At 40.3% G+C, this 16,720-nt stretch overlaps 1 protein-coding gene across 4 annotated transcripts in view; it reads left to right on the top strand.

Moving 5' to 3' along the window:
- Positions 1 to 16,720, top strand: part of RECK (reversion inducing cysteine rich protein with kazal motifs) — a 139,001-nt gene that overhangs the window by 38,525 nt on the left and 83,756 nt on the right. For 2 of the 4 annotated variants that reach the window (XM_048839399.2, XM_048839398.2), the window contains exons 5-6: positions 1,714 to 1,799; positions 11,513 to 11,560. In XM_048839399.2, coding sequence (XP_048695356.2) covers positions 1,714 to 1,799; positions 11,513 to 11,560 — 134 coding nt within the window. Of the gene's footprint in view, positions 1 to 1,713; positions 1,800 to 11,512; positions 11,561 to 14,996; positions 15,048 to 16,720 lie in introns of those variants that run through there. The other 2 variants (XM_075125512.1, XM_048839403.2) reach the window with 2 other exon arrangements.

The raw sequence follows: 16,720 nt of genomic DNA, 5'->3' as shown, positions 1-16,720 counted from the left end.
AGAGGGAGAAAATGAAAAGGCAGCTGAGGGAATGGAGAGAAAAAGCAACACTTTAAAAACTGTTAATCTCTCCCCAGAATGCCAAACTGCCTTATCTGTCATAGTTTGTGGACCTCCAGCCATTTTAAAATCTGTTGTAAATTGAAATGGCAGCCAAGACTATAGGAATGGAAGAAGATTACCAAGGAATCTTTTAAAAGATATATCTGCATATTAGGGCTTTTTATTAGTCTATTGTTTTCTCTTCTACCTCTACTAGCAACTTGTTTCCTAGAGGAAGGCTATAATGCATGAATATCCTGAAACTTGTTTTAATTTTTTTCTAAGAAATTCATGATAGCAGATTTTAGGACTCTGCATCAGGATCCGGGGCTCATATGATCTGTACCACTACAGCTCCACCATCTCCCCTCCACCCAAAAAGTAGCTGCAGCCGAGGCAGTCCTTTGCTGTAGTGTTTGGCTTTGTTGGACAAAACCATGAATGATAAACTGCATGGGGAGAGAGGGGAAGAGATAAATTGTGTAAATTAGAAAAGAGAATTGTTGTATTAAGATATTTTGTGGGGAAAAGTGAGAGAAGAAAGAAACAGGAAAAAATGGGGTTGGGGAGAAATATACAGAATATGGTGTGGGAAGAGCAGTTATATAAGGGGTGTGTGGTGGGGCAAAAAGAAAATATGAGACTGTTACTGAACATAATTCAGGAAGAAATGCATCAAAATCTATTGTGGAAAAGGAGAGAGAGACAGAGAGGACTGAAGCCAGGAAGGGACTGAAGGTTTAACAAAGGCAAGAGAAATGTAATAGGTTACATAGATTCATAGATTCATAGATATTTAGGTCAGAAGGGACCATTATGATCATCTAGTCTGACCTCCTGCACAACGCAGGCCACAGAATTTCACCCACCACTCCTACAAAAAAAACCTCACACCTATATCTGTGCTATTGAAGTCCTCAAATCGTAGTTTAAAGACTTCAAGGAGCAGAGAATCCTCCAGCAAGTGACCCGTGCCCCATGCTACAGAGGAAGGCGAAAAACCTCCAGGGCTTCTTCCAATCTGCCCTGGAGGAAAATTCCTTTCCGACCCCAAATATGGCGATCAGCTAAACCCTGAGCATATGGGAAAGATTCAGCAGCCAGATACTACAGAAAATTCTTTCCTGGGTAACTCAGATCTCACCCCATCTAATAGCCCATCACAGGCCATTGGGCCTATTTACCATGAATATTTAATTACCAAAACCATGTTATCCCATCATACCATCTCCTCCATAAACTTATCGAGTTTAATGTTAAAGCCAGATAGATCTTTTGCCCCCACTGCTTCCCTTGGAAGGCTATTCCAAAACTTCACTCCTCTGATGGTTAAAAACCTTCGTCTAATTTCTAGTCTAAATTTCCTAGTGGCCAGTTTATATCTATTTGTTCTTGTGTCCACGTTGGTACTGAGCTTAAATAATTCCTCTCCCTCTCTTCCTTTTAATTTAAATAATTGATTGAAAATATACTATTAAATAAAGTCTACAATAAACTGCACACATCTGATTTCGATAACATATAGGAGACATGGCCTTAAAAGAAAAGAGGAATGTTTATTTTTTAGTTATTTTCCCTCTTAGCTACTTTGGCTTAGTCCTATAGTTAGTTGGGTATTTTTGTCGTAGCTGCCTGTATTACTATAATATTTGCTGTCATTTTATTTTAAAGGTGTTTTGAAAAAGTCTGATGGTTGGGTTGGCTTAGGTTGCTGTGAACTAGCTATTGTTGTGGAATGTCGACAAGCATGTAAACAGGTGAGGTTTTCTAATTTTCTTCTGTGATCAGTATTAAACATAATAGAACACTGCAGTTTGTGAACAGTAATATGGCAAGTTAAATTCATTTATTACATCTACACCTTTACACTTCATTTAATTTTGGGGACAATATTCTGCAATTACTTTTAGAACTATGAAATAGGTCAAGAAATCATTTTCTGTGTACACCTATGATGTATACCATCGTGTTCTTGGTTAACTGAAGCTCTGCCTTTTTTTTAAGCCTAAATTGAACCACAACAAATCTTTTGAGGTATTTTTTGGGGAGGGAGAGGGAGAAGGAAGTGCTGAGGGGGGACCTAAACCAGTTTTAGTTCTCTTCTTGGAAATTTACAGGCCAAAATTTAGACTTATAGCTCTTCAGTCTACAAGTGTTCAGGATAACAATAGGGTGACCTTTGGAGGAGAAAGGGAATGCAGGAAGAAGAAAACCTAAATATTAGTAAAACAAGTAAAATAAATTAGGAAAGAAAACATTTATATGATCTTGTATCTTTCCAAGTATCTTTTCCTTTTAATTATGTTGGAAGAGTTACACTGGATCTGTGGCTGAGGACTTCCAGAGCTGGAATAGGGACTATTAGCAGACCCCGGGGAGAGCATTTCCAGAGAGGTAGTTACCTTGCAGGAGTATGGGTAGTGAGGCATGACTAGGGGTCATGGTTGTGGGGGCAGAGAATGGAGTCTGGTAGGGAACACGCAGGAGGTTTACTAGCTAAGGCAATGGTAAATTGTAGCTTGTATCTTTTGTTCTGATGCCCTTCAGGAACCCTCAAGCCACTGGAGCTAAATTGGCTTAAGATGGTGTAAATGTGGTTGCAGAGCAAAACTTAAATGGGTGAAGCCATATGTAGTGTGGATGCATGGTATCATTTGTTCTTAAAGCGATTCAGCATAACTGACTGAAGCACAGATCATTATAGTGTAAACAAGTTCTTCATGATACTGAAAGAGCCTTCTTAGCTTATGGTGCTTAATTAATATGATGTTTATATTACATGATTCTGGAAGCTCCATGGTCACTTTCCCCACATCCTCCCTAAATAATGTGCTATCTCTATGGGAAGCTGAAACCAGCTTAAACAGCAAAAGTCTGTGTGACTGCTGGAAACTCTGTATGACAAAGGAATGCAGCATTTTACTTGAGGTCACCAAGCCTCCCAGATCTTCGTGCTTCTGCTCAAGTTTATCCACAATAGCCTTGGATGGTCAAAAGTCAGCTGTGTAGTCAGTCTGAGACAATTCTTTCATCTTGTGAACTTTGGGCAAGACTATAACTGTAAAAGTATTTGACATATTGGAGAACAAAACCAGCTTATATAATGCTTCAAAGCATTAAATATGGTATGTGTCTACTCTAGGGATTGAAAATAGTAAGAATGCATTGTAAGAACTCATTAACATATTAAGGAATATAAAACCAGGGACTACATAACTCTTGTTCAGATGTAGTTAAAGCAAGCACAAATTTGGGCTTTAGGATAAATGATCTTTTGAGGTCCATTGCCCTATAGAGAGGGCAGTCAATGAATATAGGTGGTCCAATGCTCCTGATCAACTGTCCTTTCTATTTCAGGTCTGGTCTCACTCCTACCCTGATACTTTTTCCTTAGATTAAACCCTCTTTATGGTTGCTGGGGTTTAGGTAACTCAGTAGAGAAACTCTACTTTGAGTCAGTAACAAACTATATTACCCTGAATGGTGCTTAGAGACGTCTATAATCCTCTTTTGGGTGCATCTCAGAACTAACTCCTTGACCAGGTGTAGTCATGGAAGATCCAATTACATTTTTAAAAAATAATTGTATTAGACTGGTACTGTGACAAAATTTCAACTGAGGTAACTTATTTCTGCCTCCTTTAAGTAAATTAACTTTACAGGAAGATTAAATTGATTGATGTAACCATTTTTTACCCCAAATATCCAATTTTCTTTTTCAAGTAGTGTCCCTATGGGCGTTTCACTTCAGGTGCGCATGTACCTCAGAAATGCTTCATAGGAGATTTCTATCTAGGAGTGCTAATTAGGCCCACGTATGCGCCCTATGCCTTCTTGTGGCAGACACCAAGGCTATATAGGATGTGTGGGCAAACCACCCTCTGTGCCTTCTCTACTGCCTTGGCCCGGGAAAACTAGCATGATCCAACCTAGAGCGTACTCTGCCTTCCTATTCACTTTTTTTCTATTAAAGTTAGTTAGTTTAGAGGAGTTGTTAGTGTTTGTACAGTTAATTAGTTTTAGGTGAGAGGACTGTTTTTTGTTTTTTTTTGTTTACTCCTTTTCCCCCCCCGGGAGACTGTCTTCTCTTGGTGGGATATGCCTGATTTGCCAGACTTCAGATATTTCCTCTCCTGCTGGGAGGCTACACTGGTGAGTGACAGACACCTGAAGTGTGTGTTGCCTGGGGAGTCCCATATCTCCCAGAAGTGCTCCTTTTGTTTAGCCCTTAAGTCCAGGGCTAGGAAGAACAGAGACATAAAGCTCAGATTGTTGGCGATGAACATTCCCTGCAGCCTCTCAGCCAGGTCAAGAGACCCCCAGCCCCCTCCTTTGTACATTTGTCCCCAGACAGATACAGTGTCATGTCAACCTTGGGGCATGCTTCTCCTAGGAAAGGGAAGATTTTAGAACACTCTGGGAAGAATCCCAAAAAGAGGAGCATGGACTCCATATCTCAGGAGCCAGCTCCAAAAAAGACCAGGTCCCCACTGAAGTTCTCAGAGGGTACTGTGGAGGCCAAGGACTCTTTCTCCAATACCGGCAGGCCTGTGGGGCTCCGAAGCTTCAAGAAGAGGAAACACTGCTCGGAGAGGGTGCCTGAACCCTCCATTAGTAAGAAGAAACACACGGTACTATCTCAGCTCTGTCATTGACACTGAAGCACTCAGCTCAGACATGGGTGCTGTTGTGGGCCTTAACCCAGTCATTGGTACTGTTGCAAGGAGCTCAGTGGGGGGTGACTGTACAAGCAATACCCTTGATATCAAGTAAGTATCTACATCTGACAGAGCCTGTGGTATGCTCATTGTTGCTGGTACCATTGGCTCATGGTTGCTGGTGACCTTGGCTACAATGTCAGTACCGGTGTCCTTTCTGGTACCACAAGAGTTACAATACTCAAGTGATCTATCTGTGCTGAGTGAGCCGGTGTCCTGTTGCTGTCAGGTACCAAGCATCTCAGGCCACTCTGTGGCACAGGACTTTCCTCCATTCTCATTGGCTACCCCCCACCCCCATTGGAGGACAGGAAGGTAGAAGAGGACTCCCAGTTGGTCTCTTTGATTTCTGTTAGGAGTTCTCCTACATACCCCTTTTGAGAATCTGCTCTCATGCAGGGAGGACTTTGCAACACATCAATCACGGTGGAACCAACCTATCTGCCACTCTCATAATGGCCGTATTGGGCCCCATGGGCTGCTTATCAGCAACCATTCAATAAACCACCAGTACCATCTCTTAGGGAAATTGGGGATCCAAATCCTTTCTGTATCCTTACAAAGCAGGAGGAGACCTTTCAGGGGTGAATTCCTCATCTGCCCTAGCCTCCAGCTCCTCAAAGTGCCATTGTCATTGCTGGATGAGGTGCTCATGCCTCTCTCTCCTTCCATTGCCAGCGACTTCAGACAATTCCAGGACCTCATTAGAATGGTAGTGGACACTCTGTACATCCCTCTGGAGGAAGTCAAAGACCAGCAGCACAGACTGCTTGATATTTTGCAGTTGGCAACCACTTGCAGAGTGGCGCTACATATTAATGAGGCTCTCCTGGATCTGGCTAAGACTATATGGCAGATGTCCGCCACTGTTCCACCAGTGTGCAAAAGGATGGACAATGTGCTGCCTTAAGGACTTTGACTTTTGTTTTCCTATTCCCCACCTAACTCCCTCAGGATGGATGCTGTGAATGAACGGAGTAGTCAGCATTTTTGGAGGGCTACCCTCTATCATAAGGATCAGAAGCGATGGAACCTCCTTGAGCAAAAGTCTTAGTCCTCTGCAACCTTGCATTTCAAGCTCGTGAACTATCAAGTGATCGTTGCCAAATGTAACTTTACTGATTACAACATGCCAACATTTTTATGGCTGACTGAGAACAACGCTTCCTCAGCTCTCGTCCCCCAAGGCCCCTGTGCTATTTGCGCTACACTGATGACATCTTCATCATCTGGACCCATGGAAAAGAAGCCCTTGAGGAATTCCACCATGATTTCAACAATTTCCATCCCACCATCAACCTCAGCCTGGACCAGTCCATACAAGAAATCTACTTCCTGGACACTACAGTGCTAATAAGTGATGGTCACATAAACACCACCCTATACCGGAAACCTACTGACCGCTGTACTTACCTACATGCCTCCAGCTTTCATCCAGACCACATGATGTGATCCATTGTCTACAGCCAAGCTTTAAGATACAACTGCATTTGCTCCAATCCTTCAGACAGAGACAAACACCTACAAGATCTCTATCAAGCGTTCTTAAAACTACAATGCCCACCTGCTGAAGTGAAAAAACAGATTGATGGAGCCAGAAGAATACCCAGAAGACACCTACTACAGGACAGGCCCAACAAAGAAAGTAACAGAACACCACTAACTGTCACCTTCAGCCCCCCCAACTAAAACCCCTCCAACGCATCATTAAGGATCTATCCATTCGCTTACAGACAGCCTCCCAACATGAAGCAAATACTCACCAGCAACCACACACCACACAACATAACCAGTAACCCAGGAACCTATCCTTGCAGCAAAGCCTGTTGCCAACTGTGTCCACATATCTGTTCAAGGGACACCATCATAGGACTGAATCACAGCAGCCACACCATCAAAGACTCGTTCACCTGCACATCTACCAATCTAATATGCCATCATGTGCCAGCAGTACCCCTCTGCCATGTACATTGGCCGAACCGGACAGTCTCTGCACAAAAGAATATGTGGACACAAATCGGATGTCAAGAATTATAACATTCAAAAACCAGTTGGAGAACACTTAAACCTCCCTGGTCGCTCAATTGCAGACCTAAAAGTCGCAATTCTTCAACAAAAAAACTTCAAAACTCCAATGAGAAACTGCAAAACTGGAATTAATTTGCAAACTGGACACCATTAAATTAGGCTTGAATAAAGACTGGGAGTGGATGGGTCATTACACAAAGTAAAAACTATTTCCCCTTGCTAATTTTTCCCCTACTGTTACTCACACCCTCTTGTCAACTGTTTGAAATGGGCCATCCTGATTATCATTACAAAAGTTTTTTTTCCTCCTGCTAATAATAGCCCACCTTAATTGATTGGTCTTGTTAAAGTTGGTAGGGCAACACCCATTTTTTCATGGTGTGTGTGTGTGTGTGTATATGTATATGTATGTGTATGTGTATGTGTGTGTATATATATATATATATATATATATATATATATATATATATATATATAAAAAAACTTCTTACCATATTTTCCCCTGCATGTATCTGATGAAGTGGGCTTTAGCCCATGAAAGCTTGTGCTCAAATAAATCTGTTAGTCTCTAAGGTGCCACAAGTACTCCTCATTCTTTTTGTTGATACAGACTAACACGGCTACCACTCTGAAACCTGTCAACATGCTCACAGCCTTTATTGAACATGTGCCACATGACTGCAAGGAACAATTCCAGTCTGTTTGTTGCAGAGGGTCAGCTGTTGGCCAGAACTGCTCTCCAAGTGTCCTTAGATGCTACGGCTACTGCTGCCAGGTCCATCTCTATGGCGGTGGTTATGCACAGGGTGTCCTGGCTCCAGCTTTAGGGTTTTCCAAGAGAGGTCCAAAACGTGGTAAAGGACTTATCCTTTGATGGTTACAAAACTCTTCTCCAAGACCATGAATGACTCTGTGCACATGCTTAAGGACTCCAGAGCTACCCTACGGTCCTTTGGAATTTATACATATGAGCAAGAAGTGTTTTAGTAGCTCAGAGAGTGCCCAGAGATCATGCCCTGCTCAGTTCTTGGGGTACCAAAGAACTGCTGAACCCCCCAGAAAGAGACACAAGTTTCTGAGAACACGCCACTGGAGAACAAATAGACGTATTGCTCGAATTCTTCTATTTGGGCCAAGAAATTAACATGCGCTACAATCAGGAAGGTGAACTTTCCTAAAGAAAGAGGTTGGCGCGCATTCAGTTCTGTCAAGGATGTCCCCCAAAGAAAAATCAACAAGGCAACATGCACCAACCTCTTCAACTCAACAGTACTGCCAGCAACGTTGTACAGCAGCAAAACATGGGCGCTGATGAAGATAGAGGGGCAACAACCGTCTGTCACGGAGAGGGAGATGGAAAGAAGAATTCTGAGGATTTCAATTCGCGACCGAGTCTCAAATGAAGTGATCAGACAGCAGAGTGGAGTGCAGGACGTCATTGCTGGAAGCAGATACAGTAAAATGCGATGGGCTGGGCGTATAGCGAGGCTCGCTGACAATCAATGGATTGCAGCTGTCGCTGCGTGGTACCCATGGGAACTGAAACAACCACTTGGTTGATCTCCAAAGAGATGGGAAAATTTATTCATGAAAAGACATGGCAGCACATGGAGAAGGAAGGCCAGGATAAGAGAAGAATGGAAGACGTGTTGTGATCGGCGCAATCTATATGAGGGCTGAAGAACCGATCGATCAAGATGATGAAAGACATTTCAACTGGTAAGAACGTCAGGGTAGGGGCGTTCCCCATCGGCTCTACTAGGCTTTTTGGGCTTGGTTTCTTCTTGACTTGGTCAAGGGTGGGACGAAATGTTGGACTCTCCCAAATGCCACCAACTTGTGTTGCAACATAAATGGCTCACAATAAATTGTGTAGATCTGTGATGTCCTCCCCCACCCGTCTTACATGAAGAATTAAGTAACTTAAATGTCACAATTAGCTATCATTGTTGTTCAGCTTAGTTAATATCTTAATAAAATGAGTTCACAGGTCTAAGAGCTATAGTTCCAGGCTCACTTCAGACTCAGGTAGACATCTCTGTGCTTTATTACTTGCTTTTATTTTTTTAATGAATGCTATGATTCTGAAGAACAATGTAGTAGCTTTAGAGAGATGTAGGTACGGCATATTGGCACAAATTGGCTGTTTCTAAGCCTTGCTATGGATAGTTGGAATCCTAAAGATGCCAGCATCCCACTGACCTATTAAACTTTTCTTTGGATTCCTTCCAAAATATTGATGGGTCTTTGATCTGAAGTTACCGTATCTAAATGTGCCAATGACAACCCTAGAAGCAATAAGTGGAATTAATCACAGAATACTTTTCAGATTTTTAATAGAAAAAACGGCACTAAAATGTATATAAACATCTGCAAAGTCCAGTATACATAGCCATTGGTCGTCTTCTGTGAAAGGCATGATTGTTCCCTTTTTTTTTTTTTTAAATAAAATGGTAGTTCTGTTTTTTATGTAAAATTCTATTTTTGGTCAGTCACAATTTTTGTTTCTTATGTTTCCTTCTGTTTTCAGAAGTGAAGGAAACCTCTCTCTAAATAGAAAGCAGTGACAAGCTCAAGAGGGACTGTGGCTTGTGCTTCATTTTCACAGACTTTGGGATTTTTAGAGGCTCTGGCTGGTGTTTTGCTTTTTTGATCACTGCTTTTTTTCCCTCTGTTTAGTGAACAATATTGCTTACTATTTGCACCATCGTAGTGTTTTATCTATATTCTTTTCCATAACCACTTTTCCATTTATTTGTTTGAGAAATACGTTTTCCAGAATATGCATTTAAATTGTAATGCTCATATTTTATCTAACTGCCAAGTAGTCTGAGAAAATATTTGGGTTTGACTCCAGTACTGCTTGCTTTTACATTAGATTTTAAGAGCTGAGATTTTGTTGCCAGCATTCAAAAGGAAATTCTGTGAGGAGGCATAAGACCAAGCTCAGCGTTGGTACAAGAGAGCACAGCTTCTGTTGACTCCTACAGGATTTTCTGTTGCTTAAATCAGTGGTCTCCAAGCTTTTTTGATCGCGCACTCCTATCAGTAAAAATGTTGAACACGCACCCCCAATATATGTATATTTATGTATATATTATATACATATACTACTGTACTAATATATTGTGTAAATTATAAAACATACACAAAAAATAGAAATAAAAACGATGAGAAACAATATTTTTTAAAAAATTTATTTTATTAACGGTACAAAAAACCTTTTTGCTCTCACTAAAAAAAATTATTAATAATATTTTAGTGAGAGCAATGTGATTGAATATGCTTTATTATTTTTGAAAATCTTGATTTAACACTTTGTGATACAGCGGGCGCTCAGAGTGGGGTGTGGGGTCTGGGAGGGAGTTAGGGTGCGGGAGGGCGCTAATGGTGGGGTGTGGGGTCTGGGAGGGAGTTAAGGTGTGGGAGGGTGCTCAGGGTGGGGGTGCGGGAGGAGGCTCAGGGCTGGGGCAGGCAGGAGGTGCAGAGCACTTACCTGGGGCAGCTCCTGTTTGGTGCAGGGGGCTCTGCGCAGCACAGCACCACCCCCATGGCCACGATTCTGGGAGCTGCCCCCTGGCCAGGCAGGGCCACCCGGAATGCAGGGGCTTTAGGGGCTTCAGGTCCCTGGGCTGCAGCTCTAAAGCCCCTTTTGTGATGCGGCCCTGAGAGGACGGGCCGCGGCGCGTGCAGCAGCGCATCCAGCGCCGCTTCTCTCTGGCCGGCTTTGAAGGGGAAAGTGCCGCTTCTTTCCGGCAGCTGGCTGCGCGGCTGCCCCTGCTCCTCCAGGGGCCAGAGGACTCAGGGCTGCCCCACCCCCGCGTTTTCCCCCCTCCAGCGGTGCTCTACCTGCCCTTTTGCTTCGGCGGCGCTCCTCCTGCTGCACCCCCCAATCGATCATCTTGTGCACCCCACTTTGGAGACCACTGGCTTAAATAAAAGTCAGGTCAGGCCAGTAGTAGTACAAAGACTGTAATCACAAGGGCTAATAGCAAAATAAGTGTATTCTTGAATCTTGCAACATACTCTCATTTCACAGTACTTTCCATACTATATTTCAAAGAGCATTATCACAAGTGCAGAAGTCCTTCCTTTGCTTTAAATTACTGGGGAAAGCAACTGAAGCAAAGATTGCTGAGATTTCAAGATGGATAATTGAAATGTTTATCATTACTGATACAGCAGTAATAGGTGTGTGAGATGCTTTGCAGAACAAGTAAAATACAAGGGCACTATCCTCAAGAGATTAGTTTAATTATCAGTGATACCCAGAGTCATTTGTAGCAAAAGGGATGTAGCGATGTGATTGGTGGGGAAAGAGGAAAGTGGTGTTAAGAATTTGTTTTTAGTGCACACATGTTGGTCTGTATGGGCTTTTCCCTTTGCTAAAAATTGTGGTTTATCTTTTTTAGAACTAGCGGGAAAAAAAAAACTTTTGAGATAAATGCAAATTCGGATGCTTCTCATGGTATTTTTGTTTTTCTGACCAATTTGGTAGATAAATACATGGTTTGATTTGAATAAAATGTGAAAGTTGCCCATCACGTTGTCCCAGAACCATAAAACCTTTAATAATTCTTTTTCTCTAGAGGAAACTGTGCAAGTAAGTGAAATTCCCAGTTTTTATCTAAATATACTTTTACTATATTTTGTTCTTTGCTGCATGATTTCATTATTGATTAGTTTGTGCTATACATTAATGAAGAAATCTAATTATCTTTCAGGCTTCTTCAAAAAATGACATTTTGAAAGTGTGCAGAAAAGAATATGAGGTATACATATTTTCAATTACAAAATTAAAGTGTTCTGTCTGATTATACTTTGTAGAATGTATACAGCATATGTGTTCTACAAGAACTTGTCTCCACTTTTATTCCTAAATGTACTATTTGCCACTTAAAATAAAACCCTCTGTTGTATTTGTATTTTTACAAACACCACAGAGTTATTGCTCAAGTTTGTAAAAATATTTGACTCATTTTTATGGCTCAAAAGAAAACCCTTTTTATTAGCAAAAATGAAGGTTCTAAAATAATTCTATAATTCTAATTGCATATGAGGTTTTTTTATTCAGAGTAGATGAGCATTCCTTTTATAAGAAATATTTTAACTTCAAAATATAGGCTTTTATTTAAAAAAGGAGATACCTTTTAGAGGTGTTTATATATAATATGAAGTTTTTCAGTGATTTTAGTAACTACACTGCTACTGTAGACATCAGCAATAATCTTAAAGCCTTTTTAATGTTAAAAGTTCTGTCCTTAAGGTAAGAAATGATGATGCTTTCAGAATTTCTCTTTAGTATTTGTGCCTTTCAACACCTGAAAATTTGAGAAAGCTATTGCTTACCTCTCCTGTTTGGAAGAAAAGTGATCAAGCTAGGATTATCTTTCTTAACTTTACTTTCACTCTAGTTTCCAAATTAAAATCCAAGTCCACCCCCACCCCCAATTATAGAGTCCTACATAAATTAGGTTCATATAGTAACCTTTCGTAATCAACAGTGTATAATCTTGTACCTATTCTCTTTTCTTTGTTTCTTTTCTAATTAGGGAATAAATGTAATGTTTTGCCCATTCTGCAGAAGACCTTATTAAATTAAACACAACTTTGCTTCATTTCTTTTGTCAAAGAAATGCTAGGGAAAAAATCTTTTTCTCCAGTTCTTTACTACCGGGATTATCATAGTCTGAATTCTCTTGAACAAGAACCTTTATTTTAAGCATCTCTTTCTCCTCTACTGCTGTTTATACTATGCTTTCTACATCTTCAACCTTTTCCTCTGTTATGCTGGTGTGTTTCCTTTTCTTTTCTGGATTTCTGTATTGCTGTAGGAGGTTGGCCAATATGTGTTGATGGAGAACAGAAGAGGAAATGTGAAAGGTAAGAGAGGCTTAAAAATGACAACAAGATGGTAACTGAACACCCTGCACTTTACTGAGAATGTTTACTTTGCCCATTTCTTCTTCTTTGCATTGTTTTTGGCTGGAATTATACAAAATGGTTTCTCCATTTTATCCTAGATTGATCTCTCTTCATTTGGACAGAAAATATTCTTTTTGACTATTTGCACAACTTTTAACTGAACAACTTATAAATAAAGAGGAGAGAAAGGACAAGTTCTTAAATGTTGAAAGGGGAGATCAATTGGACAGGGTGGAAAAAGAGCAAATATACCTAAGTTAAATAATAGGTGGTAGAGATAATGGACTAGTTATAATATATTGTGGATTGAAATGAAGAACCTGGCATGATGGATCTTCAATAATTACTGATTTTGTCACCTTTTGTTGGACAACCTGTAATGATTAATTTATATCTAAATTCAGACCTACTGGTACTAATGGGTTAGATTTATTTTATTTATTTCTGTATTGTGAAAATTGCTTCCTTGGTTGTACCAAATACAAGGAAGCTTTGCAAAAGGGAAGGGAGAGATGTTCCACAAACTATTTGATCTTCTGAAACTAGGTGCACTGTCTCCTATAGTTTGGAGGCATTTCCCCTCGTATTGGTTTTGTATATTAAATCAGATGGAAAAGCAACAGAATAGTTGATAAGAGTGGCTGGTCAAAACCTCAAATCATTGTGTGATCTGGAACAGAATCCATATGGCACATGATGAATGTGTGTGACTGGCATGTATCAGTACATCTGAGTCTGTTTTATACATGTGATATGTTGATGGTATATCTTTAATGCAATGGCAAATTAGAATTAATTTTCTAGCCTTGACTTTCTATTTCATCTCTCCTGCTCTCAGCTTCCTTTCTTGTGGTGTGTTTATATTTATATATATATATTTATATATATATAATCTCTCACTCACGAGTGCTATGTACCTAAGTACAAATCATATAAAAGCTAGGTAACTTAAATAAAAGAGCCTGAAATGCAATTAATTCCTTCTTTGCAAATTTTCATAGCTTGTTATTACATAATACCGGTATATGTGGATCTGCCCAAGAACTTTTATAAGATGCCTCTTAGAAATAGTCAGATGAGCTGCGCTAGTGTTTTTTAGCAATCAGCAGGGGCTTGAGGCTAAGGGAACATCTGCATCTGAGTTTCCTTTCAGCCTACCACCAGCGCAATAAGTGTGACACGTGAGGTAAGACCACAAAGATGGAGCATAATGTATAGGGAAGAAATAGGAGGGGGGCACATGAAATGAGGTTGCCAAAGAGGCCATTTTCTACAAGTTGGTGTCACAATAGATTCACTTTGTCACTAAAGTGACACTTTCCTCAGAGCTTATTGGAGACATTTTTCCCTCAATAAATGTTGTTGGATCAGCGTCACTTTAAATGTGTGTGAATCATATGTAAGTCTTGGTTGGTATATTTGCACCTATTGTGCAATTTGTGAATTTTGTAAGTGTGGGTTTATAAATGATTTTTGTTTTTGAAAATGTAAAGCACCTATTCTTTAGCTACTAAATATTTATTATTGTGTTCAGGTAACATTATATTAATACATTTTTAAAAGTTTAACAATGCTATCCAAATATTTATAAAATGCAGCTGAAGTACACTTTCTTTCACTGGGGGTTTTTTCAACTCTTTTTTTTTTTGGTCCTTTTTCTCTCTGCTCCTTTTCAGCAGCTTTTTCTTGTCTTCCTTTCATCCTCTTTCTACCTGTGTATATCTCTTCTTTTTCCTTCTTCACTTCTTCCAGCTCTCTACTATCCTGTTCATCTCCTTCCAAAAAGGTAGGTAAAAGACAAATAAGAGGTGGGATACAGGGGAGGGAAACTGCATGTGAGTTTTTATTATTAAGATGTGCATAGAGTTGAGGTTTACTGTGTTGAGAATATGACAAAGTAGGATATAATGCCTGAAATAATAGACTGGGAGGGTGTAATTGCCTACTTGAGGTCACTTTTTGTGTTGAAGGGGCAGTACTGTAACTTCCCTTTATACACTACAAATGTCAGTCCTACACACTGCAGACTATGCTTTTCCCTACACATTAAGAACTCCAGGTGGTTTTTTTTTTTTTGTTTTTTTTATCCTGCTAAACGCAGTGCACTTTTCGTAAGTCTTGGCTGAAGTTTCTCTTAATTTAGTTCACTGTGTCTTGTAGACATCGACCAATAATAATATAACTCTGGTAGCAATAGCAGCAGCCATCTTTGATAAATGTAAGTGGAAATGTTCCTTAGTTTTTAGTTTCTGTTCCTCGCATTCACTGTAAAAATTATTTTTTGCACAGAACAATATTGGGCACTCCTCCTGGTGCTCCTGGGACAGTTAAAAGGTATTTTTATTTACTTTAATTTTTGCAACATTTTATTTCTTTTTGTGTAGCTTTTTCATGTTTCCTACATTAATTAAAACCTTTTAAAAAGCAGCGCAAGAGCATGTGCTTCAAATGCTGTGCTCTGTATGGGGGAAAAATATGTCTCAAACATACCTTTTTACACTCAGTGAATAGCAGCTTCAAAGTTACTTTTTGTTCTAGATCTTAGGATAATGGAATTCTGCTTTAGTCAATGGCTGAGAAATCCGTAAATATTGCTAATAACTTCCTGTAAAAAATGCAGCCTGAAACTTTTGGTTCTCATCTGATCTCCTCTGCGTGCTCCCACTCTTGAGATGTTCATGTCCTCCCTACTGTGAGCATGGAATGATCTAAAAGCGGCTATCATTGGAGCTATGCACATGCCTTCTCCCGTATCCAAATGTTCAGTGTAAGGGTACATATGTCACTATGTCCCCAAAGTCCTCAGTTCCTCTGTCACCAACATAGACTTCGTAAACATCATCATTCTCAACAGAATATTGGCTCAAATTTTCTTGTTTTCACTGCTAGATTTACTTGTCAGAGTAGTGTATTTATTACATCTAGAATTGTCAAGCAAAAAAAAAAAAGCATTCGTTAGAATTATTACAGCTTGTACCATTGCAAGGTTCCATTTGGTACTGGTATCATCCTCAGCTCCATACTGGGTCTGAGTTACCAGGACACTAACCAGCCCAATTTACTTGTCAATTTGATTACTTGTGGTTCTGACTCCAAGTCATGGCTAATTCTGTTAGCCTTAATATATGAATAAATTGACTGTGGGTCCTGACCCTGGAAAACTCATACTCGTTTCACAGGGCTGACATGGTCAAGGCTGAAAGGAAGTGTGATTTTAAGTGGTGGCCTTCCTGTAATGTAAAAATACCCTTTACAGACCAGCAAGCTTGTTGCTTTAAGCAGCGGGCAATCACTGAAGTGTAATGTTTGGTTTCTGCCAGTTTTTCTCTTTAGGCTAAATGTAAAAAGGAGTGTTGGCTAAGGCTGTTTCTCATGGAGGTGGTGCTAAAGCATGGCTGGTATAGTGAATCCATCTTTTGGATTCAAGTCTTGGTCAGTTTGATGTGCCCCAAGAAATCTCATGGTTCTTTTAAGGTGTTCTGTGTCCTAGGGCTTGGTCCACATGTTTACTTTTTGCATACTGGAACATTAAGAACAGTGTCAGAAGTTTTAAAAATAGAGATATCAGTCAACCATTTCTCTTGGACACCTCACTTGGACTTCCATCTACAAATCCCAGAGGTCCAGGGACAGTATATCATTGGATCTAAAGGCTGCAGCTGAGGGTGACTCCCTTATCCTGTGCTAGGGGATCAAACAGTTGCTGTTGTCTTGCCTTCCTAGTTCTGACTAGACCCCGGTATTGGCTCAGTTTCTTTGGTCTGAGGAGCAACCTTCACTACCACTTCTTAGGAGATAGTGATGCATCTCTTCTGACTCCAGGTAATCTGGTTTCCCCTATCCCTGCACTTCATTCTTCTTCTATAGGGAGGATGTTACTCCCATTTCAGAGGGTTTGGATTTGAGAGCTTTTCTGAATTGTCGTCGTCTTCTTCTGGAATGGAGTCTGATCAGAGAATCCCCAGAGTGAAGATTCTAGAGAGATGTTCGATCTTTTTTTCTTTTGT

Source organism: Caretta caretta, chromosome 2, assembly GCF_965140235.1.
Source record: "Caretta caretta isolate rCarCar2 chromosome 2, rCarCar1.hap1, whole genome shotgun sequence".
NCBI lineage: Eukaryota > Metazoa > Chordata > Testudines > Cheloniidae > Caretta > Caretta caretta.
The sequence above is the reverse complement of the archived record's forward strand: the minus strand, read 5'-3'. Positions and strand labels throughout refer to the sequence as shown.